This window comes from Bactrocera dorsalis, chromosome 5, assembly GCF_023373825.1.
Source record: "Bactrocera dorsalis isolate Fly_Bdor chromosome 5, ASM2337382v1, whole genome shotgun sequence".
Taxonomy (NCBI): domain Eukaryota; kingdom Metazoa; phylum Arthropoda; class Insecta; order Diptera; family Tephritidae; genus Bactrocera; species Bactrocera dorsalis.
Genome location: NC_064307.1, coordinates 13,800,971 through 13,825,371, shown reverse-complemented (window position 1 = coordinate 13,825,371; position 24,401 = coordinate 13,800,971). Strand labels below are relative to the sequence as shown.

Genomic DNA, 24,401 nt, shown 5'->3' with positions numbered 1-24,401 from the left:
ATATGACCCACGTCGGTTTTGTTAGATATAAACCGGTTTAGCAATTTCACACAATTTCAATTGCTGGTCGGCTAAAATAGGATACGTAACTGTGTTCTCACCATGGCGGCTATTTTCAGAGCACCTAGGCATATAGTCGAAAAAATTTGTAGCACCCAGAAGGAAATGTTGGGGACCCCATAAACGTGCCGAGCTGAGTCGATTTAGCCATGCCCGAAAGTCTGCATTTTCTCATTTTTTTTGCAAATCAATTAATTTTGAATAAATTAAATGTGGCATGCCTCAAAAGAGGAAATTTATATTTTAATCATTATATAAGCACATAAGCACGTTAAAAGTTTAACGTTAAGCGACATTTACGGCTTTAAATTAATTTTTAATAAACTTTCAGCATGTAAGATGTGGTAGAAATTATATACACCTTTCATTCAATGCACCAACCACTTTCAATACGCTTTGCCTTATTTACTCCTGCAACCAAGCGTGCGTTTCACCAACCAACGCCTCAATTATCCGGAAGCGGAAATATGCATAACTATTATAATTATTAATACATTACTTCCACTTGTGTACACTTTCCCCTCTTCACCAGTTTGCACGCTCAGCCACGAGCATAATCATCGCCATTGTTCATATATTTATCGAGGTAATTAGCGTGGTAGTGCTTTATGGTATGTTTAGCCGAGGCCTGTTGCCGTTATTTGTGTATATGCTTACACATGCTAAAAGTAATTGTATTGTTGTTAATCGCTTTCAGATATTTCTGGGTACTTTCTTAGGTAAGTGAAATGTAAGCATTGTGTATAATAGTATTACGGTTAGCTAAGCAAAAACGTTTGAATTTCGAAAATTTGAAATGAGTATTCAAAAACGGTGGAAGTAGGTTGGAAGCGTGGAAGGTGGAATCTTCTGTATGAAGCATTCTATCACTTCTAGCTTCGGAGCATCAGACCACTGTACCGTCTTTCAAGCGGAGGTGGCTGTCATCAAGGGAGCAGTAGATGTACTGCTCTAAATGTTAGCAGTTACGCTTAGAACTAGTTAAGGAGTGTATGACCTCATTAACAATAGCATCAAGCTTATGGCGTTCTATACTTGTTTGAGAGGAATCACTCTCGCCGTAATCGTATGTGTTCTGACTGGAGACTGTCTACTAGTTTCACACCCGGTTTGAAATTAACTGGGATTGAAATTAACTGCCGTAATAAATGTGTGGTAAGCTTAAAGAGCTTCGTCTATGAGAATCTCATCGCACCTAAGGGCACCCCATCTGGGTGCTAGGTCACAAGCGAATAAACTGGATGACGAGTTGTCTGTATTGCACCTGCTTCCAGGATGGTAGGCCCGGAACTCTGCGCTGCTGTTATGTTGTTCCCCATACCATAAAGGAACTGCTCCACATGAAAGCGGGTAGGGAAAAGTATTTACACCAACCCCCAAGCATGCCTCAGAACATTTATTTTACTTTGATAAAGTATTCTGTGAAAGCAACTGGTTCTGCAACATGAAGCCGAAAAATACCAAGCCCTTAGCGCTAGACCGCACGGTAGTCTGTAGATGGAGGATCAAGACCCTTAGATCTATAGTATATAACCGAATAGGGATCACATCGCCTCACTAGCACTTAGCGACAGAGGGGAGGACCCAATAGACTTTAAGTCGCGGTGAAAGCCTCAATTTGTTTCTATTTCTATGAGGATCTGATGATGAAGATCTAAATTTAGCTAACAGAAAGGACCAACCTTCACAGCGTCCAAGATCCATCAATAGAATCAACTCTACAACTTAACCTAACTTATGTGTTACTTCCTATATTGGATAAATGTTTTGAAAACTTTTTGATGAAGGCAAAATTACCGTTACTAATGAACACTGCAAACAATTGGGTCATAAATGGGTACCGAAGACACAGTCGCAACGGCTTTATGCACGGATTCTTATTAAAAGGCGAAATTCGACCGATTGATCGTCTGTTTTCGAGTCGTAAGTAGAGATCCAAGACTCATCACCAGTAATAAGACGTTTCCTGGTAGCATTGCTTCACAGACATTAACGTGACGCTGGTTTTCATAGAAATTGAGTAATTTTGAACCAATCGCGCTTTCACTTTTTTTTGGGCTCACATGATCTTTCAAAATGGGTTTTACTGATCCTTGCGATATACCAACGATGCCATTAAGAATATCTACTTGTTAATCGTCGATTCTCAAGCACCAAGCCCTTTTTTATTGACATGTTGATCATCAGTTGATGTTGATGGCCGTCCAGGACGTGGTTCGTCGTTAACACGTTCTTGACCCCCTTTGAATAATTTGCACCAATCAAAAACACTTGCTCATGACAAAAAATTATCGCCGAAGGCCTTTTAGAACATTCTGTACGTTTCGAAGTTGGATTTTGCACACAAAATTTAATAGAACTTCAATGCACATAAAGTGCCACAGAAAGCCAAGTTTATACTAAACACTTATTGTTATTTTGATGTCACATTTGACACATGTGAGAGACTGTGAGGTCATACCAACCTAGAAAAAAAACATTTCGACGAATGTGTTAAAACCCATTAAATTCAAAGGTCTTACTATTTTTTGCTGTCAGTAGATTTCAAACCACAACTCTTTGATTAGTTAGACATCAAGTACCCAACATCTCTTTGATTTTCCAAAAAAAATTCTGTTATATTTTATATAAAAAGCTGAGAGAGCAATATTTTAAGATCACTCAAATAGTAAGTGACATTTCTAAATTGCGTATCATACGACCGTGATCACATGTAAATAAACAAAAAAACTATTTTTTGAACTACGTTGTATTTTTCACTACACAGACGCCTCTAGCACTGGAACAGAATAAATAATTGCAGTTTTAATTTGGAATAACCCAAATGTGTCTGCCCGGCAAGATGTGTCTTTCTATTTTTTCCATTTTTATAAGAGTATACATCAATCATTTTAATTAATACAAAGAGGATAATAAAACGAATTAAAACTGTTAAACGACTTAGGTAAACAATTTAATTGAAAATTGTGCAAACTTGTTTAGCATCTTGAATCAAGCGCTGTCGTAAGCAATCACTTACACTCGTGATAAAATCACTGATTGTTTTTAAAAATAAGTGGACAAGTTTAAGTGTTTGATTGAGGGTGTATGTGTGCACTTTTCTCAAGTGGCAACTACATATATTATAAAGAAATAATAAATCATGTGAATACGAAAGTAAAATTCTAAATTTCATATGACAAAAAATATTCTATTATTAAATAAATAATATTAAATATATACAACTTTTTTTTTATTTAATTGAAAAAAATATTATATTGAATATGTCTAATTAAAAAAAAAAACTATTTAAAAAAATTCTCATAAAAATAATAAAAAAAAAATTATATTATTTATTGAGGTTACGTTGCACATACAACGAAGTATCTCAATATTCGAGTGACACTAAAGACAATTTTGTGACTTTGGTGGCTGAAAACTTTGATATTATTTTCTTGATAAATGCCATCGATTGTGATATATCAAATATGTATAGCAATTTTCCAAGTTTTCTAAAAGATTTCTTTAGTATAATTGCTGCTTTTCCTCTAAATAGGCCTCAGCATCGGTGATTACGTCTTCATCGCTAAATTTATTTTCAGCGTGAGGAGTTCTGAGAACAGGAAAAAGTACTCAGCAGGCCAGTTTGAGAGAACATGGTGAATATGTAAACCATTTGAAACCCAATTCAAGCAATTTCTCCATCGCTTTCATTAATTTATGGTACGATGAATCGTTCGATTGTAAATTCGCACTACTCCCACTTAGAACTTCCTTATAACCAGATATATAGTTTATTCTATAGTTTCTTACTACATACATATTTTTAGAGCGTCAGAATCATCCAAAATAATTTTTTGGATTTTTGATTATATAATTTGATCTTTTCTTCTTTTGAACACCCACTGTTTTCACCTAAGGAATCAAAATCTAGTCATTTTTGTAAAAAACACGTTTTAGGAAGAATAAAACTTGTGATCTTTAAAGATTGCTGAGATAACTTCAACCACGTTTGAAGTGACCTTTCGGAATAACCCTTCAGAGACTTAGCTAAGTTTTTGAAAGATAAAAAAAGTAGAGTTCCAAAATGGAGTATATTAAAAAAATTTAACGAAGTTTGAAAAATAATTAATGGATCCGAAGAAAATAAAAAAAAAACATACAGTTATGAAAATTAATTACAAAAATTATGAATTATTCAAGTGTTACCTGACAGACATTTTTCTTTCAATGCAAAAATTGAACGTGAAGTTTTCAAGTCGAAAAATGAAAAGGAAGGCAAGATGCTAAGAAACAGTGACGTGAATGCCATTTTGAGGTGTGAATTTTTCATATCAGTCAGTTGTGCTTTTGTCCATTGTTTGTTTGTGTGAATATTTGTGAGTGAGTTTGAGTGCACAATGGCTTTTCACTGCTCTTTATGACTGTCAGAAAAGACAACCTCAAAACATGGATTGCAAAATATATTAATGCAATGTGAAATTGTAGATACTGAGTTAAAATAAGGGGTTTTAGTAATGCGTACTCAAAATTATAGCAGAGAGATTTATGTGGATATGCTTAAAGGTTAAATTAAGTGTTCGTGACAAGCTCTGTGATATGCTATTATTATTGATGAAACGCACTTACCCCTCATATAAGAAGGAATGAGCTTGACTACAGTAGCCGTAAGACAACCGCAGAATTTTCGCTTTATGTATGACAACTGGCTACTGATCACAAGCAACTGAGTAGCCATTTCCAAATCCAGAGTTTAAGAAAAGTTTTTCTGGTCTTCAAGTTCATATTCATTAAGACTTCTTTATAAAATCTTTATATTGGGTTTTCAAAAAAGTTTTACGGTATTTTCACTAGTTGGCGCTGAAAGCGCGTAGTTCTAGTTTTATTCGTCGCATCGGGTCATGCTATACCTTTTTGGAAAGCTCATTTCACGCGCTAACACATGTTTGATTGATTGTCGTTTCTTTTAAGTCGTTCGTGAGTTATAGCGTCGCAAACATGGAGCAAAATAAAGAGAAAATACGGCATATTTTACAGTACTACTACGATAAAGGCAAAAATGCATCTCAAGCCGTCAATAAAATTTGTGCAGTTTATGGACCCGATACAGTTTCCATTTCCACCGCACAACGATGGTTTCAACGTTTTCATTCTGGTGTAGAGGTGGTCGAAGATGCCTTACGCTCCGGAAGGTCTGTCGTCGAAAATTGCGATAAAATCGCTGAATTGATCGAAAGAGACCGGCATAGTAGCAGCCGTAGCATCGGTCAAGAGCTGGGCATGAGTCATCAAAAATTCATTTCAATTTCAATTAATAGTTTTTATCAAATGAGTCGATTTGGACATGTCGGTTTGTCTGTCCGTCTGTGAGATATTCATCTAAAATTTTCTCTTAGTTTGAGGTGAAGTATTTACAAGACATCAACGCAGTTTGGCGAACTTTAAAAGCGACTTAAAATCTACGTTTGATACTTCGTCTAGTCCCTTGAATCCCGCAGCTCCTAAATACTTAAGACGAGTTCTAAATAGTGCTAGAGACAGGCATAGGAGGTGTTCCAACGTCTCTCTCATACCAACTTCTTTGCACTTTACATGAACGTCAACACTTATGCCCATCCGGATCGCTTGTGATGCCAGTAGGTTGTGACCTGTCAAGAGACCAACAGCCTTTCGGAAGCCCCTACGAAACCGTATGAGTAAGAAGCAAGCGGGTTTTTCGAAGTATTCCATTTCGCCGTGATCCGCCTATCAGCCTTTTCGAAAACTTCGTTTTATATCGTTTTTAGTAACTTTCGTATTTTCTGTACTTGTTCGGTGGCCAGAGAGATAGCACTTTTGACAATGTCATCAGCTGTTTTATTTTCCGGAACTCCCTTGTAACCTAGAACCCAGTATATATGCAGCCGCTTTGCAGAAGCTTGGCTATCGACGTATATGTTTATCCTTTTTATGTTCTTTCCTGAGTTATCTTGAATCCGAGGATGTGAATTGCAGCCTCGATGTATAATATGTTCGGCCTTCTTCCTTTTTTACCGTAGCCCAAGCCAACCTTTGCTCTTCCTTCTTCGTCCGGTTGGCCTTGCAGCTAAGCCTTTTTGCTATCAATCCCTCCTTACTGAGTTTTGCCCTCGGCCTAGTCTTTATCGCCGACATAGCACCTTTGGCCTATTCCAGTGTGTTTATGCTTCCAACACTTTTCAGTTATGAGTCTTTACGCCTCTACGTTGTAAAGCTTATATCTATCATACAAAATGGCCGATCAGAGTCGAGATAAAGATTTTTTATACCCTTTTAGGCTACAAGAAATGCGCTTGGGAAGGGTATAAAGCTTCAATGCAGCCGAAGTTAACGTTTTTTCTGGTTTTTTTTCTGTATATCCCCTCCTTATACGAAATTTTGAATAACTTCTTTACATATTTATCGTGCATTTAAAACAATTAACCTCCAAACAAACAAAATATGCATAAACTCATGCATATACATATGTACAAATGTACGTTGCACTGTAACGCGATGACTTGAGCCATTTTTCTTGCGTTTACGTCATCGAAGAAAGCGAAAGTTGTACCAGCACATGCTGTTGTGGCGCTCGAGTGCGGTGGCGGCGTGCGCACACATAAGCGCTGTCAAGTGGTGTTTACGTCGGCGTGGCTTGGTGTCTGTCGCCGAGTCTACACTGCAATTGCTCACCGCTTCATGCGCCAACCTCAATGGCCTTTATGGTAGTACGCTTACTTAAATACACACAATAGCGGCGACTGTTCATTTGTTGTCTCGTTTGGTTGGCATTATTTTTGTGCACTTCAGTGTCATAAAGCCTCTTTGAAATCACAGCCTTTGAGATTTGGCTGCAACAGTCGCGCTTGCATCAGTTTGCACCTCAGACGTCGCTACGGGCATTGTGACAGACGCGTTTCTCGACTTTATTTTATTCATTTGACTCGCATTGATGCAGTTGTATGTATGTATATACATTTGTGTGTGTAGGCATGTGCAAGACATGTCGTAAGTGTTAACAAAGCAGACAAGAGACATGGCAACGCATTAACGGCTAATGTGAAATGTAAAATCAAAAGTAATTAACTTTGGCGAGTTCGTTGTCCTCAACGCGTTGAGTATAATTAGGCTGGCGTTTACGCCCTACGCGCTTAACCCATTAACTCGCGCATTTACTGGTTTACACAAATATTTCGTCACAAATTAGGGTGGTCAATTTTTCATAACTTATTATTATTTTTTTTTTTGAATTTTCATATTAAAGTATTTTTTCGATAAACTTTTGACTTACCAACTTGAATCGAAGGTACTCCACTAAAGTCTATCACTAACTTTCTGCATTTAAGTATGGAATTTTATTTCGTTTGCATTCCTTTTGGCGAAGTGAGCTTTATTTTTTAATCGTTTTTATGCTTGTTAGAATTTTGATCTCGAAATGCTTAAAGAAACAGTGCTTAAAAATCGTATGTATAGACTGAACAAATTTTGGTTAATGTTTTGGGTAAGTAGCAGGTTAATACTGAACTCATATCAAAAGGCTCTCTAATTTTTTTGCAAAAACTAGGTCAAGTAGAGACTGCAAAAGAGATGCTAGACAAATTACCTAAGAACCCTGCATTCACAAATGCTTTAAATGATTTGATCAGATAGTAAAATCTAGGTATATACCATAGCTTAAACCATTTTAACATTTTTTCCTTCTTTGCAGTGTCAATGTCGTCGTATAACTCGTACAGCTCATGGTTCCATCGAATGCGATATTCGCCGTGGCCAATGCGCAAAGGATCAGAAACCTTCCACAAAACCTTTCTTCGCATAAAGCCTACTCATCAGATTTTGTCATCGTCTATCCCTTTGCACAATATGTATGTAAAATTTGGTCTTTGTTCGTCGAAAGAGCACTTTGCTTCTCAATTGTCTTCTACTTAGTCCGAAGTAGCACCTGTTGGCAAGAAATCTACGGAGTTGGATTTCTAGGCTGATATTGTTTTTGGTGGTTATGCTGATTCCAAGATAGATAAAATTATATACGACTTTGAAGTGATGACTATAAACAGTGACGTGGGAGCCAAGTGACAACGACTGTTTGTTTGATGACAGGAGATATTTTGTCTTGTCCTCATTCGCAACCATACCCATACGCTTCGCCACCTTATCCAGTCTGGAGAAAACAGAACTAACGGCACGGTTATTGAGGCCAATGATATAATATCAATATACGCCAATACATACGCCAGTACTCTCTTATAGAAGATTGTACCTTCTCTATTTAACTCTGCAGCTCGTATTATTTTCTCCAGCAATAAATTGAAGAAGTCACATGATAGGAAGTTTGGTTGTCTGAAACGGCTCGGAGAGGTCCTCCCGATCCTGACGGAGCTATTGGTATTGCTCACCGTCAGCTTACATAGCCGTAATATCTTTGCGGGACTACCAACTTCAGACATAACGGCATAAAGGCAGCTCCTTTTCGTGCTGTCAAAAACAGCTTTGAAATCGACGAAGATGTAGTGTGTGTCGATGCTCTTTTTACGATTCTTTTCCAAGATTCAGCGCATGGTGAATAACTGGTCAAATATGGATTTTCAAGGCCTGAAGCGGAACTGATAAGTTCCAATCAGTTTGTTGACGGTTGATTTTAATCTTTCGCACAGTACGCTCGATAGAGCCATATACATATATGTTGAGAAGGCTTTTCCCACGGTAGTTGACGTAGATTGTGAGGTCTCCCTTTTGTGGATTGGGAAGAGTACACTTAAATTCCAATCGTCGGGCATGCTTTCGTCCGACCATATGCTACAAAAAAGCCGCCGTGTTTGAATAGCTCACAACACGATCCTTTCGGCTTTCCTCGTCGTCACATCGCCCACAAAAAGACGGTTTTAGCGACAAAAGAGACCGTGTGTGAACTGACAATTAGCCAACCCAAAAAATTATAAATAATCATTGTTTAATCGCAAAAGAAAAATTGTGTATTATATGATTTGCGTTTTGTTTTTGCTTTTGTTTGCATTAATTCAATTTGGATGAATATCCGTTTCGCATAAATTATTATGTATTTATTGTTGCATGCACACAGATGAATGGCTGTTTGCATCTTTTTCCCATTTCAATTTGCCGTAATGCGATATACGTGTATGTGTGTATGTGTATATATGTATGATCAAATTAGAAATAAAGTATAATAACATTATTACAATAAAGTCCGCCAGATGAGCTTAATTAGCATTATTCATGCGACGCCAAGGCGATTGGGAAGCGCAACTTGGAGATGCGAGCTTTAATAATGCAATCGACTCTATACTTACGTTACAGCACTTAAATATATTGTAGTTGTTGCATTTGATTAGTTTGCATGTTGGCCTCTGGAGAGGACAGTGACTGATGGGTTCGCAACCACCTTGTTATTTAATATGCTCGTAAATAAAAAAAATTATAATGAACGTGAAATAGAGTTGAGCGGAAAATTATAGCAAAAGTCATAGGTAACCAACAGAAAAAACCGTTAACTTGTTAGTGATATGCTTTTCAGATCAGGTTTCCAACGCACACTGAGCTCTACAACAGCAACAGACAATCAAAACTTCTGTTGTTTTCCATAGCAGGTAGCTTTACATAACTGGAATTGCTTGGACATTTTATCCAGCCAAGGATTGTCAACTCGACATCTGTCTTCCAAATTATTTGGATAATGTTTTTTGCCACTGTATAGCATTTACTGAACCCCAATGGCACGCTACGGACAGCATATTGTGAAGTTCCCTCGATATGTAGTTGGAGAACGTCAACCTAGAAACGGAAGCGTTGTTATGCCGGCCTTGGTTAGGTAGCTGTTCACAAGTTAGGCGGGGTGAAACGGTGCGTTGTCGTGATGCAACTTCCAACTTGAGACTGTTGAGGACTTCCACGTAAAACTTAGCGTTGACGGTTTGTCCAGGAGGAACAAATTCATGGTGAGCGATGTCTGAGTTCAAAACTTTGTCGAAGCCGCAGGTCTCCCAGCACGGTCTTCATTAGCGACCAATTCCCGGAGCCTACAAAAGGGTCCAGGTGCAACCTAAACACGCCACTTCTTGCTAAATCAACATCTTGGTAAGTCGGCTTGATCATATCAAACGTCTCCGTCTCAGATTTACCGAGTTTCACGCAGAATTTAGTGGCGTATCTCTGCTCTAACGAACGCTGCATTTTCGGATTACACCACTCACAGAAACACGTCAAGCGAAAATGTATGTCCTGACTCTCCAGGTGCTCGGAGACAACTGACCAGCCGCTTGTTCGTTAGCTAGGAATCCAGTCGGTGTGCGCACTCTTCGAAGTACAGTTTCGGCGGAATGAAATCAGTCCTTTTACTTTCTGGACAAACACTGTAGTCTTGTCTTGTGGTGGCTGTGGTTTAAACCCAAAGGCAGGTAGTATTGAAAATGCAGTTCAGTGTTGAGTCACACTGCTGCCCACAGTACGGCAGAGGTTTTAGATCGGCCTCGAAGCCGACCAAGGTGGAAATGGTGTCCCTTCTACCTGACAAATTGGAACCAAATAATACTTACAAAAAGCTTGTATTATTTGGGGTACTGATCTATGTATGTGTTTAAGCACCGTGGGCATAGATAACCCGTGGGGTAAGGTCGTCGTCGTCAGGCACTCACGTAAAAAATACAACGACTGTTGTCCGATGAGTGTCCCTTCTCCAGTAGTAAAAACTCTTAATACTCTCCTCCTTCAACTTCAACTTTGTTTCCGTAAAGTGCACTGCATTTCGCCTTAATTCGTGGTCTACCTACAAAACCAACTGTGAGAGGAGGATTCTGATAGCAGTCAACTATACAACGCTACTAGAAGACATTGAACAATCCACACTCCCTCCAGCGCTCTGAGGTCGACCATGAAAGAAGTATTAAACAGACTCAGTGCTGAAACTTTTTCTTTAAAAATATTAAAAAATATTTTTTAAAAATATTATATTATATACATATAAAAATAATCTTATTAAAAATATTAAAAAAAAAATTATTTAATTTTGAATGCAGTTGCAACCCTGTCTAAAATAACCAAACAGCTGTGATAATCACCGGCGACGCTGAAAACGAATTATTCGTATTATCGTTGTTATGTGAAACGTGAATGAGTGATAATTGTAATTGAATAGCTTCTGCAATTCAAAAATACAACACGGTGTGACTAATAAGTATTAACGTTTGCATAGAAGAATAGCGCACGTATTTGAATTGCAAATGCAAAACCAAAGTTTTGAAACATAAAGCTTTGCAAAATTATTAACTAAGAATTTTCGCCTCTACTATGAATCTAATAATATCACGCGATTTGCATTCTTTAAGATAATCACAACGAATGAAATTTATGAATTGATTTGAGCAGCCTTTCACGCGGAATGTATACAATTGGAACTACGAAATCCATTGTGTTGACCACTGTCGCTCTAGCTGGACGTGTTTGTTTGTATTCTATTCCATTCGGCTGTACACTTTTCTTCCGGTGTGCATAGTAATCGGAACACTTTCAACATAACACGTCTAAAGTTCAATTAACGAAAAGTAATAATTGTTGACACAAAATGGTTGCACAATCAAAGCTAAGTCAAGTCTTCAGTTATGAATCCTGGATACATGCCGTTTCTGGAGCAGCCGTAAGTGTGTTGAAAATTTTAAATGCCCCAATAGCTTCAAAATCAATTATAATTTGTATAATTTCCAGGGTGGCTGCATTGCTATGAGCACTTTCTATCCACTTGACACCGTTCGCTCGCGTTTACAACGTAAGTTGAATGTGCAAATTATATGAACTTTGCACCATTAACCACGTATGTATGTACAGGTTTGATATATATTTGGTGGATGTGTTTGAAATGTGTTTAGTAGCATAGGTAGAGATAGATAGCGAACAAAAAGTCAACTATAAGCAGATGTATTAATTTTGTAAATTTTCAGTTGAAGATCCAGATAAAAATGGCGAGGCGCGTAGTACGATAAAAGTTATTAAAGAGATTATAACTGGCGAAGGCTTCCAGGCATTGTATCGTGGTTTGGGGCCGGTTCTGCAAAGCCTGTGTATTTCAAATTTTGTATATTTTTATACATTCCACAGGTGGGTTTTACTTACTATTACTTATTGTTCACCTCTTAAATAATTATACGTTTTTCAAAACAGCTTAAAAGCTTTAACTGCAAACAGCAATCAACAGTCTGCTTTAAAGGATCTATTCCTGGGCACAATTGCCGGTATTATTAATGTATTTACTACCACCCCGTTTTGGGTCGTAAACACGCGTGTTCGAATGCGTAATGTAGCAGGAACTTCAGATGATGTTAATAAACACTACAATAATTTGATTAGCGGTCTGTTGTATGTTGCCAAAACTGAAGGCATTCGTGGTCTATGGTCTGGTACTATACCGTCACTAATGCTTGTTTCTAACCCAGCTTTGCAGTTCATGATGTATGAACTATTAAAACGTAATCTGACGAAATTCACAGGCACTGAGATATCAAGTTTGGGTTTCTTCCTAATTGGTGCGCTTGCCAAAGCTTTTGCTACTGTACTCACATATCCTTTACAACTAGTCCAGACGAAACAACGTCATCGCACAAATACCACTCAAGAGAACAAGAAATCAGCTCCATCATCAAATGACGCGAGTATGATGGCAATTATGTTGAACATACTACAACATCAAGGTTTTAAGGGTCTTTTCCGGGGTTTGGAAGCAAAAATATTACAAACCGTCTTAACGGCAGCGCTTATGTTCATGATTTATGAGAACATTTCATCCACGGTGAAAGTGTTATTAAATAGAACACCTACAGCGCTCAAATAAATTTAAAAATATTCACTTTGTGGATAATCGTACATATAATTTATTTATATTGTTTTTTCTTTGATGGTGTGATTATTATTTATATATGTACATAAATAGAATTGAATGGTATAAAAGTTCTAAAACAATTTTCAATTGAATATTGTGTATATAGAGTGCTTGGGAGCTTTTTGTTATAAAAAATAATTTGCTAAAAATATTGATTTTGTTGTATTTTTTGATAAAATAAGTAAAGATTGCTAAAAATAAGAGGTTTGTTGCTGTTGTATTTTGTTTTTAGTATAAAAAATGTAATATTTGGTGCTTCTTTCCATGTGCCATATATAAATAAATAAGTTTAGAAAGACAATATCTTCAGATTATTTTGATTATGAGGTGTACCGATTTCAATTATTTGCTTTAATCGGATTTATATGGTGCACGTATATAATATATTGCTATTCTAGTTTATTACTTACCGACATGTACCACAAAAAACATATTTCGATAAAATTGAGTTTAATTATCTTTAATGATACATCGCTACAAATCAGTAAGAAATTCATTCATTCTTCAGTTGCCGGCACTTCTTTTTCAATTTTGTCGTCGTTAACGGTTTGTTCACTTTTGTTGTCAACTTGTTTATCATCACTTTCGGAAGCTTCCGTCAATTGTGAGTCTTTGTCTTTAGAAAGTTCCAGGGAATCTGCTTCATTTTGTTTTTCGTTTTTCTCTTCATTTAGGTCTTTATCTTTGCTATTTGCCAATTCCACCAAATTATATTTCTTGTATTTCAAATAACTATCCAGCACGGATAAACAGCATAACCCCTTAATTACCTCTACAACTATAGTTTTTGCAGCATTTTTGAGATCCACACGATTTTTTATATTCTTTGATTGAACCAGCGCAGCTAGATCATGAATAACATCGTCACGTTTGACATCATTGTTATAGCGCTTGTTGAAAATAATCGCAAAGGTAGTACCTTCTTTCAGGAAATATTTATCGAAAAGTACACCACCGGCGCTATTGATATCTGTTAAATTGGCACGACATACCACTTCAACGGGTACTAGACGCAGTAAAAAGCGTGATTTCTGCTCACGCGTTTCCGCAACATCGCTAATAATGCGTGTGCCCAGTTCCACTGGATCTGGTAATGTAGTACGAATGAAGACGCAATTGGTTGCGCCTGTGTCCACTACTTGAAAACGTTGTTTCACGGTATTTTTATTCTCCTTCGTCGACTTTGTAGCGTCGATTTCTTTCTGTAAGTCATCTACTATATCACCAACATCTTCTGGCTCTGATTCTTTGTCTGTGGTAGACGTGATAACATCTTTATCCTTTGGGCCATATAATTCATCGGCATAGTGGTTCAGAACGTTATATGCTTCTCGTACACAGTCCTTTTCACGGAAGTTACAGGTGGCTAGGAAACCGCGTTGACCCACTTCCAAAAACTGACGCTTATTACTTTTGAAGTAATTTTTTTGCTTGAAATGTGAAAACTTTTGCTTCTTTGCTGCCGGCCCACTCATTTTTAATATATATATTTATTTTAACAGAGAAAATAATAATGTTTTGGTTTTGAGAAAGGGCGGCATGTGTTTTGGCCGATAGAGCGATTAAACAAACCGCAGGGTTGCAGTTGAAATAATCATTGTACTAGAGGCCAACAATTGTAATAAACAAAAAATTTATTAAAAAAAATGAATTTCGTATACTTCAATGAAACAGAATAACTAGTTAAGAAATTTTCCTGTAAACAATTGTTAATTTTTTATATAATAAATAATGTTTACTAATACAAAAAACCACGCTATAAATTGATTATTGAAATTTATATTTTGATTATTGAAACTGGCAGCTCTACGAATCACAGCCAATTTCACAATCATCCCTTTTCGTGTTCTACTTTCGCTGTCCGTTCGTCTACTTCGTTCATTTCAATTTCGTTCGCCGATGGGAGAGGTTCATTTCTGTGGAAATACTTCGCTATTGGTAGAAAATGTTTCCGGTGAAGTTTTAACAAAATGGCGGATTTACGCCAACTAAATCTTCTCACATCCAATAGTAAATGATTAAATTTTTTGGATATAAGAACGAAAGGTATTTAATTGATATATAATCTAATTGAAGAAATAGTTATTTCTTGAAAATTTGGCAATTTGTGCACGATGTATCTCCAGAGACACAGAAATGTCTGTGCTATGGTCGCATTTTGAACGTGCTAAAGAAACAAATTTTGCTACTCATTAGCATCGTTAGGTTACACCGAAATCCATTACTGTAACCATGGAATTCCAGAGTAGGACAACTAAAATTCGAAAAACAATATATTAGAAAATCGAATAAGACGGAAAACATTAATGTTAATTTTTTCTTTGGTTTTAGTGAAATTGTTACAAGATGTATTTATACAATTTGACATTACAAAAGGGTACTGGTGTTACCCACGCCGTTCATGGGAACTTCTCTGGTGGTAAACATCAAGAGGTTATCCTTTCTCGTGGCAAATCTCTTGAATTGGTACGTCCAGATTCGAATACCGGCAAAGTACATACTGTCTTGTCAGTAGAGGTCTTCGGATGCATACGTGCGTTGATGTCATTCAGATTGACGGGTGGAGCCAAAGGTGAGTGCACAGAAATCAAATTTGAATATATTTTTTTTGGCACGAATCCCTATTGAACTTTCATAATCAATTGAAAACTTCAATAAGACTTATATAACCGTCTAAGTGCAAAAGAAAATAGCTTGGCGTCGCATTTGATATGGTTTTGTGCCATATTGAATTGAAACTCTGAGTAACATTTTAAACTTAAAATTTTCAATCTAAGTACAGTATTATTGACAAAAAATATATATTATTTTCAGATTATATTGTTGTTGGTTCAGACTCGGGACGTATTGTCATACTTGAGTATAACCCAGCTAAGAACTCTTTAGATAAAGTACATCAAGAGACTTTTGGAAAATCTGGATGCCGGCGCATTGTGCCTGGTCAATATTTCGCCATTGACCCTAAAGGTCGTGCTGTCATGATTGGCGCTGTAGAAAAACAAAAGTTGGCCTACATTCTTAATCGTGATACTCAAGCGCGTCTTACAATTTCATCACCATTAGAAGCACATAAATCGAATACACTCACTTATCATATGGTAGGAGTGGATGTTGGTTTCGATAATCCTTTATTCGCATGTTTGGAAATCGACTACGAAGAGGCCGACAATGATCCAACAGGTTTGTGAAGAAAAAACATTTATACTTTTTATTTGCACTTTATAGACATGCCGGTTGAGTAGATTAAACACACAATTGGCTTGGCAAAGTGCTAGATAAATTGGCTACTAACCATTGGTACTTGATTTAAACTATTTTGCAAATACTTCACTGATATGTCGCCTACAAGTAAATATAATATATGTATAACTTTATTAATCATTAAAGAAGTTGAACTTTGTAAGCACTTTTTAGACATGTCAATTAAGTGGCTCAACGACTTAATTTGACTTGGCAAAGTGCTATAAAAATTTTAACGTCTGAACCATTGGTATTTGTGTCAAAATTCTTTGCAAATACTTCACTGATTTGATGTTAACAATTAACTTATTTTTATATGTAACAGTCATTTCGACTTATGTCAGCACTTCTAAAATTATTCCCTTAACATTGCAGGTGAAGCAGCGCAACGTACACAACAAACATTAACTTTTTACGAATTGGATCTTGGTCTCAACCACGTGGTGCGCAAATACTCTGAACCATTAGAGGAACATGCAAACTTTCTTATATCTGTTCCTGGCGGTAATGACGGTCCTTCTGGGGTACTGATTTGCTCAGAAAATTACCTCACATATAAGAATTTGGGAGACCAGCATGACATACGTTGTCCCATACCACGTCGACGCAATGATTTAGACGACCCTGATCGTGGTATGATATTCATTTGTTCTGCAACACATCGCACAAAGAGCATGTATTTCTTTTTGGTGCAAACCGAACAGGGCGATATATTTAAGGTCACACTCGAAACGGATGACGATGTGGTATCTGAAATAAAGCTTAAATATTTTGATACTGTACCGCCGGCAATTGCTATGTGCGTATTGAAAACGGGTTTCCTCTTTGTAGCTTGTGAATTTGGCAACCAGTAAGTTCAAAATAAGTGGAAACAAAAGCAACAGTTGTGTAACTTGTATTTTTTTATAGTTATCTTTATCAAATTGCTCATCTCGGCGACGATGATGATGAGCCCGAATTCAGCTCAGCTATGCCACTTGAAGAGGGTGAAACATTCTTCTTTGCGCCACGTCCACTGAAAAATCTAGTTCTGGTAGATGAAATACCTTCATTTGCGCCTATAATTACGTCACAAGTAGCTGATTTGGCCAATGAAGATACACCACAATTGTATGTGTTGTGCGGGCGGGGACCACGTTCTACTATGCGTGTGCTTCGCCACGGCTTGGAAGTCAGCGAAATGGCTGTTTCAGAACTGCCAGGCAACCCTAATGCTGTATGGACGGTTAAGAAACGCATTGACGGTTAGTGTTCATGCAGCATTTATATGTCGTACTATAGTTGTAAGAAGTGAGAGTTGAAAATGCAAGTTAAATACGTGTACAACTTACGCATTGCTTGCATTTTACCTATATTTGTACAATATTTTTAATGTAAACTGGTGTATTTGATGCTTATGTATACGTAATACCATCTCCTCATCCTATGCTACCAAACATCCATGCTCCTCACATTCTACTTTGTACACATAAGATCTTAAGTCCTACATGCAAAAGCACCTAATTAGAAGAACATAAAAATCAAACACCAGTTCTCTTCTATTTCAGGCGGTTAACTCTTGCATTGTGTTGTGCCGGTCGGCGTGACTGTCGAGTTACTTGTGCATAAAATAATTATGAAATGATTTAATGATATACACATGCCGGTTATTAAACTGTGCGTGCGTACAATTAGTTAAATTGTCTTAAATAGCATCACAAATATAGGTAAGGCAACATTTCTTGAAATCACTGATTTTTTGATCAGTGTAGTGTTTTAAGCTGATTTTATAAAAACATGATACAGATACTAAACAAAGCGATAAACAAAAGTTGTGCGTGCGTGTGTATGTGCGTTGGCAATGAATATAAAATGATGTTACTATTCCGTGTTTCAACTGATTTTCTTTGATTAAAACTAAGGTTATCTGATTATTCATTGTCAACAGATATATGTATGTATATAATTATTAAAAAAAAAAAAACTTAATTAAAGAAAACAAAGTGTTCTAACCCTGCATTTCGCAAATATTTGGTCTTATCTTCTAGATGAATTCGATGCTTATATAATAGTGTCATTCGTGAATGCTACGCTGGTTTTAAGTATCGGCGAGACCGTTGAAGAAGTAACGGATAGTGGTTTCTTAGGCACAACGCCTACATTGAGCTGTTCCTCATTGGGCGATGATGCGCTGGTTCAAGTATATCCCGACGGCATACGTCATATACGCTCCGATAAGCGTGTAAACGAATGGAAAGCACCAGGCAAGAAATCGATCACAAAATGTGCAGTAAACCAACGCCAAGTTGTAATTACACTGTCAGGAAGGGAGCTCGTCTACTTCGAAATGGATGCGGTAAGTAAATATTTTTTGTTTAAAGTATAAATTCACAAAAATTTCATTATGATGACAAAAACACCTTAAAGAACAATCGTGTTGAGACACTTTGTGTCCTGCAGTGCTGACTAAACACAAAATATAATTTATATATAATATAAATCTAAAATTTATACTAATGCATATCTTTGCAACTTTCAGACTGGTGAGCTTAACGAATACACCGAACGTTCGGAAATGCCCAATGAAATAATGTGCATGGCGCTGGGTCAAGTGCCCGAGGGTGAACAGCGTTCTTGGTTTTTAGCTGTCGGATTAGCTGATAATACCGTGCGAATTATCTCACTGGATCCAAATAATTGTCTCTCGCCTTGCTCCATGCAAGCGTTGCCATCACCCGCCGAGTCGCTTTGCATTGTGGAAATGGGTCATACGGAAAATACCACGACTGGTGCAAATGATGAACCCACTGAACGTAGCGCCAACACGTCTACAAAGGGCACCATTTACTTGAATATCGGTCTAAGCAATGGTGTGCTGCTGCGTACAGTACTCGATCCAGTGTCTGGCGATTTAGCTGACACGCGTACACGTTATTTAGGCTCACGTCCAGTGAAGCTCTTCCGTATACGCATGCAAGGCTCTGAAGCTGTGCTTGCCATGTCCAGTCGTACTTGGCTTTCGTATTATCATCAAAATCGTTTCCATTTAACACCGTTGTCGTATGAAACATTGGAGTATGCTTCGGGTTTCTCCAGTGAACAGTGTAGCGAAGGTATTGTGGCCATTTCAACGAATACTTTGCGTATTTTAGCTTTGGAAAAGTTGGGCGCCGTTTTTAATCAAGTCTCATTTCCACTCGAATACACGCCACGCGCCTTTGCTATACATCCCGACACCGGACGGATGATTATTGCCGAAACCGATCACAATGCGTACACAGATGAGACGAAGAATGCGCGTAAACAGCAAATGGCAGAAGAAATGCGCATGGCAGCGGGCGATGAAGAACGCGAATTGGCCAACGAAATGGCGAATGCATTTATCAATGAAATTTTGCCCGAAGAAACATTCTCTTCACCGAAAGCTGGTCTTGGTTTGTGGGCTTCACAAATACGCGGCTTAGACCCCATACATGGTCATACGTTATTTAAAATACCGTTTGTGCAAAATGAGGCGATCATGTCCATATGCGTACTCAAATTCAATATCGCTGCTGACGGTCGTTACTATCTGGCAGTTGGTGTGGCCAAAGAATTGCAGTTAAATCCGCGCATAACAAATGGTGGCTGCATTGACATCTACAAAATTGATCCGACCTGTTCGAATATTGAGTTTATGCATCGCACTGAAATCGAGGAAGTGCCAGGCGCTTTGGCTGGTTTCCAGGGGCGTCTATTGGCTGGCTGCGGTCGTATTTTGCGTATTTATGATTTGGGCAAAAAAAAGCTGCTCAGAAAATGTGAGAACAAACACATTCCCTATCAGATTGTCAACATACAGGCGATGGGACATCGTGTCTACGTCTCGGATGTGCAGGAGTCTGTCTTCTTTATACGCTATAAGCGCGCCGAAAATCAGCTAATTATATTCGCTGACGACACGCATCCACGTTGGGTAACGGCCACAACTTTACTGGATTATGACACGATTGCCATTGCCGATAAATTCGGAAATATGAGCGTGCAGAGGCTGCCGCATTCGGTGACCGATGATGTGGACGAAGATCCAACTGGCACAAAATCGTTGTGGGATCGTGGCCTGCTATCTGGCGCTTCCCAAAAGTCGGAGAATATATCTTCTTTCCATGTGGGTGAAATTATCATGTCCTTGCAGAAAGCCACCTTAATACCCGGTGGTTCCGAGGCACTGATATACGCCACGCTTAGCGGCACTGTCGGCGCGTTTGTGCCGTTTACCAGTCGTGAAGATTTCGACTTCTTTCAACATTTGGAAATGCATATGCGTAATGAGAATCCACCGCTATGCGGCCGCGATCATTTGAGCTACCGCAGTTCGTACTACACCGTGAAGAATGTGCTGGATGGTGACTTGTGTGAGCAATATTTGTCTATTGATCCGGCCAAGCAAAAGAGCATTGCCGGCGATATGTTCCGCACGCCGAATCAAATTTGCAAAAAGCTGGAGGACATACGTACTCGTTACGCTTTCTAAGGTGAGTGGTTGTGCCGAAAGTGCCTTTACATATATTTTATGTGATGATCATTGTTCTAAAGTCACATATGTTAGAACCTGAAATCTTATGATTGCAACAATCCGAACTTACAGCTGATTTTTTTTAATGAACATACTTTACTCGATTTTATTTTTTCAAGGTTGCTTATAATTTTTTATTTTTCTCTTTACAGCTTTTTACTTCCTATTCGCTGGTACTGTGGTAATAAAGGATTTCTTATTTTAATAGAGGTAAGAATTCCAACGTCAAAATTTTTTGGTAGCAAATATATTAATTTAGTAAGATATTTGTGTGTATTTTATGATGACGAGAATTACCTTGGGACACCTATGAAGTCTGTGATTATTGGAAATTTTTATTCCTGATATTTTTAAAACTCTTAGATAATGGAATTATCCTCTTCAAAGTTATTAATTGGTGTCTTCTGTTTTTTTTTTTTACAGATAAGTGGCGTACTATTAAGATTCATCATTCATGCGACATTTAATTGGCGTTTATTAGGTTAGTATAATTGACGTTTTTTAGGATAATAAAAAAAAAGAACTTTAATGATGACCAATTAATTACCTTGGGACACCTATGAGAATATTTGATTAACAAGGATTATTAGCACTGATTTTTGTTTTATTTTTAACAATATATTGTTTTGATAAAGTATTGCGGAATTTAAACCGTTTTTTTTTTCTTTTGCAGTTTAATTGGCTCTAATGTATACTACATATAAGGACACTGCTGAGATTGTTCAAAGGTTAATATTTTTTTATTATTATTTTATGCTCTTTAATCTTTTTATTGATGATCCAAATATGTTAGACTTATGAATTTATTTGATTAAATTTTTTTTACTGATTTTTTATTGCAATATAATTCATGTGTTGTTTACTTATGTGCAAAATTATTAACGCAATTTTTATTTCCTCTCGTTTCATTACAGATCTCAACAGTATTTTGTAAATTTTTATTGAAAAACAACCACTCATGACTGCCCATTTCAAGATGAAAAATATTAATATAATAAATATTTAGAGGTTAAGTTCGCTTGCTTATTACTAGTGAAGCATTTATATTTATGTTTAGTATGTATAATCTACGTGTGTATGTTAGAAGCGACTGAACAACCAATTAACTTATTATCATCAAAATATATATATAAAAAAATTTAAAACTTAAAAACCGAGTTTTATTGAAAATCAAAGCTTTGAACATTAGGTAGCCGAATGTCTTGAATGCACTTGATATTTTATACTTTTACTCAAAGGTATTGAGAAGTTCCATTACCGATATTTCGAGTGTCTCAGATCATTATAATTTAGAATTTCCGACCATACTACTATTGTTGGGTCTTGATAAAGGGAAATTAGCCAGCAATAACAGACTAGGAACTGGAGAATTCCTAAAATAAAAAAAATTCCATTTCCAAAAAATTTGAAAGCTCTAGTGAAAAGATGGCGAATTTACATAAAACCAAAACACAAAAAACGAGTGAGGAGGGGTAATCTACCCGGAGAGGCCCGGTGCTCTCCAATTTTACGCATATTTTTTCTTTCAACTGTTTACTACAATCAACGAATTATTGCCGGATCATCTCTACTTAGATTCTCCTTACATCTCTACTTAGATAACCAAATTTCGAAATGAATCTGAAAGTTTCGTTTCAGTATTATTCTACATTCGCAAATAAAAAAAAATATTATTAAAAAAATAAATTATAAGTTATTTTTTGTCAAAAAAATATTTCACTGGACATTTATCTAAAACTACTCCTAAAATTCGGAGTAGATTTATCTAGCTATTTTACCAGCACTTGTTGAAAATGCAAAGCAACCCTGTCATTAACCAGGTGATTTTAGAAACTTTGTGCACTGCGTAAATAAACATTCTTATCATAACAAATTGTGCGCATTACCCTGAATTTTCAATAAATACTGCTATAAACACAAAATAATGGATTATGCTCCATTAAATTTGGTAAGAATATTAAATAAAATAACTAAGAAACATATATTTCACATCAAATGTATTTCAGGCACACTTTCATGAGCGTCGTGCTAATCGCTTTCTCAATCGCCATCGCTACGACGATGCCTATAAGGCAATAGAAACCTCATTGATATATCTACAAGATGCATTTAAATCGGCGTTGATGCCAAAATCCGTCGAATTGCTGAATACACAAAAATGGGAATATCAGAGAAAGTTAAGTCAAATACAAATGCATAAGCAAGAGCATGAAAGTTTGAAGCACAAAGAAATTGTGCCACTATCGGCCACAACAACAAACACACCACCCGTATTATTATTCAGAACAGATAGTAATCTGACAGCACAATCCGTAGCCAAATCCATTGATCGGACAGTACGAGAATTTGACACTAAACTCAACATATCACCAATGAAGCGTACCAACAGCAGAGAAAATAAAGACTATCGTAGTGCAAATACTATCGCTGAGGAGCATGGTGGCACACCCAAAGGGTTTGTGAAGGCAATTGCACCAAATGCACAGTCCCCATATGAACGGGATGCAGGCAGACCAGCTTTTTACATCACCGATAGCGATGAGATACCCTCGCTAACACCGCTCGAATTACCTTCTTTTGAATATCATTCCTACACCTCAACTCCATCCTTGACTGATTTAAGTGTTAATTTCAATAAATAATAGTTAATATTAGTTTCAAATATATGACGATCTCTTGCGAATGGCAATATCCCGACAGCATATGTATTACGTGTATCAAACAAATATACAATATTGTAAGTTTAATTCATTAAAGTATTATAAAAACAAATTATTTGCTAAATATTTTTATTTTGCTAACAACCCCTGAAGTAAGGCTTCCATATCGGTTTCTGTTTCGACATTCTTTAATAACAACAGTACCTGCGCTTCCATTTCATTCAATAATGTTGGCTTACTATATGTTATAATCAGTGTGTTGTACTGATGGTGTGTGCTAATGTTAGCTTGCGACGGGAGAAGATTACAACGGTCCAATTCAGGTACTGAGATTACTTTGTAATATTTCTTATTTGTAGTACGAACAACAATCGCACGTTTATCAGGCTCTGCTGTAACTTGGTATACTTGAATTGGATATGGTAAATTACGTATACGCCATTCTATGTTTTTCTTGGTGATACGTTTAGTAATCACAGGAGATGAGCTACTTTCCAGAAGCGTGAAATCATTGCTTATACTAGAGTTGTCTGCATCGCCGCCGCCAAGTCCCTGATTAATTTGGCGTGGCGTTTCTCCTAATTCGACTTCCCATTCGGGTTCCCCCATAAGTTGCTTGCACTTACGCCACGCTCTGCGTTGTACAATGCCTGTTTCCATGCTATACTCTTCAGCCATCTGCTGGCCATCAGGAAATTTATAGTGCATTTTTCGGCAATGACCACTAATCATTGAATGCTTTTCAGCACTACGTAAGTAGTTAAGCCAATTTTCGTAGGACATTTTGCCTTTAATCTAATTTCAATATATATTTTTTTTTAATTATGAATGGCGGAAATTATTTAACTTGACAATATCTATGATATTTGTTATTTTTGAAGTGTTTGATCGAAGTAAATACGTTGCTATCAGCGCACGTTTTGTTTTGAAGCAGTTTCGCGTGTTGCCACGTTAATAATAAGTTTCGAAACAAAAAATTTAATAATATATAGAAATAAATACATGTTTTTTATAAAATATAAATGCATTCCGCGTAATTATTTAATTT

The 24,401-nt window shown here is 36.9% G+C and overlaps 6 protein-coding genes across 7 annotated transcripts in view; 3 read left to right on the top strand and 3 right to left on the bottom strand.

Moving 5' to 3' along the window:
• The window catches only part of LOC105224421 (putative uncharacterized protein DDB_G0271606), a 632,600-nt gene that overhangs the window by 62,992 nt on the left and 545,207 nt on the right, over window positions 1-24,401 (bottom strand). The gene's annotated exons all lie outside the window — the stretch shown is intronic.
• Window positions 11,079-13,070, top strand: LOC105224423 (peroxisomal membrane protein PMP34). The gene is made up of 4 exons (XM_011202497.4): window positions 11,079-11,683; window positions 11,752-11,812; window positions 11,985-12,141; window positions 12,205-13,070. Exons 1-4 carry the CDS (start codon window positions 11,612-11,614, stop codon window positions 12,869-12,871), a joined length of 957 nt encoding a protein of 318 aa, XP_011200799.2. The 5' UTR covers window positions 11,079-11,611; the 3' UTR covers window positions 12,872-13,070.
• Window positions 13,011-14,513, bottom strand: LOC105224422 (THUMP domain-containing protein 1 homolog). Its single transcript, XM_011202496.4, has one exon. It carries the CDS (start codon window positions 14,392-14,394, stop codon window positions 13,417-13,419), a length of 978 nt encoding a protein of 325 aa, XP_011200798.2. The 5' UTR covers window positions 14,395-14,513; the 3' UTR covers window positions 13,011-13,416.
• LOC105224424 (splicing factor 3B subunit 3) lies at window positions 14,792-21,846 on the top strand. Of its 2 annotated transcripts, XM_011202499.4 has the most exons (11): window positions 14,792-14,965; window positions 15,251-15,491; window positions 15,734-16,099; window positions 16,535-17,009; window positions 17,069-17,403; window positions 18,187-18,494; window positions 18,678-20,652; window positions 20,846-20,903; window positions 21,117-21,174; window positions 21,367-21,421; window positions 21,608-21,846. In XM_011202499.4, the coding sequence occupies exons 2-7, from the start codon at window positions 15,266-15,268 to the stop codon at window positions 20,649-20,651; spliced, it is 3,684 nt and encodes a 1,227-aa protein (XP_011200801.2). In that variant the 5' UTR covers window positions 14,792-14,965; window positions 15,251-15,265; the 3' UTR covers window position 20,652; window positions 20,846-20,903; window positions 21,117-21,174; window positions 21,367-21,421; window positions 21,608-21,846. The 2 variants fall into 2 exon arrangements, with proteins under 2 accessions (XP_011200801.2, XP_049315022.1); XM_049459065.1 differs by lacking the exon at window positions 21,367-21,421.
• On the top strand, window positions 22,483-23,465 carry LOC105224426 (uncharacterized). Its single transcript, XM_011202501.4, has 2 exons — window positions 22,483-22,641; window positions 22,700-23,465. The coding sequence occupies exons 1-2, from the start codon at window positions 22,618-22,620 to the stop codon at window positions 23,333-23,335; spliced, it is 660 nt and encodes a 219-aa protein (XP_011200803.2). The 5' UTR covers window positions 22,483-22,617; the 3' UTR covers window positions 23,336-23,465.
• Window positions 23,345-24,289, bottom strand: LOC105224425 (protein DPCD). Its single transcript, XM_011202500.4, has one exon. The coding sequence runs from the start codon at window positions 24,134-24,136 to the stop codon at window positions 23,483-23,485; it is 654 nt and encodes a 217-aa protein (XP_011200802.2). The 5' UTR covers window positions 24,137-24,289; the 3' UTR covers window positions 23,345-23,482.

Coding starts and splice junctions, on each gene's coding strand:
- LOC105224425 (XM_011202500.4), bottom strand. CDS start 24,136: ATGTCCTACGAAAATTGGCTTAACTACTTACGTAGTGCTGAAAAGCAT.
- LOC105224422 (XM_011202496.4), bottom strand. CDS start 14,394: ATGAGTGGGCCGGCAGCAAAGAAGCAAAAGTTTTCACATTTCAAGCAA.
- LOC105224426 (XM_011202501.4), top strand. CDS start 22,618: ATGGATTATGCTCCATTAAATTTG. Junction 22,642..22,699: donor ATTATGCTCCATTAAATTTG/GTAAGAATATTA, acceptor AATGTATTTCAG/GCACACTTTCATGAGCGTCG.
- LOC105224424 (XM_049459065.1), top strand. CDS start 15,266: ATGTATTTATACAATTTGACATTACAAAAGGGTACTGGTGTTACCCAC. Junction 16,100..16,534: donor GGCCGACAATGATCCAACAG/GTTTGTGAAGAA, acceptor TTAACATTGCAG/GTGAAGCAGCGCAACGTACA. Junction 18,495..18,677: donor TCTACTTCGAAATGGATGCG/GTAAGTAAATAT, acceptor TGCAACTTTCAG/ACTGGTGAGCTTAACGAATA.
- LOC105224423 (XM_011202497.4), top strand. CDS start 11,612: ATGGTTGCACAATCAAAGCTAAGTCAAGTCTTCAGTTATGAATCCTGG. Junction 11,813..11,984: donor CGTTCGCTCGCGTTTACAAC/GTAAGTTGAATG, acceptor GTAAATTTTCAG/TTGAAGATCCAGATAAAAAT. Junction 12,142..12,204: donor TATTTTTATACATTCCACAG/GTGGGTTTTACT, acceptor TTTTCAAAACAG/CTTAAAAGCTTTAACTGCAA.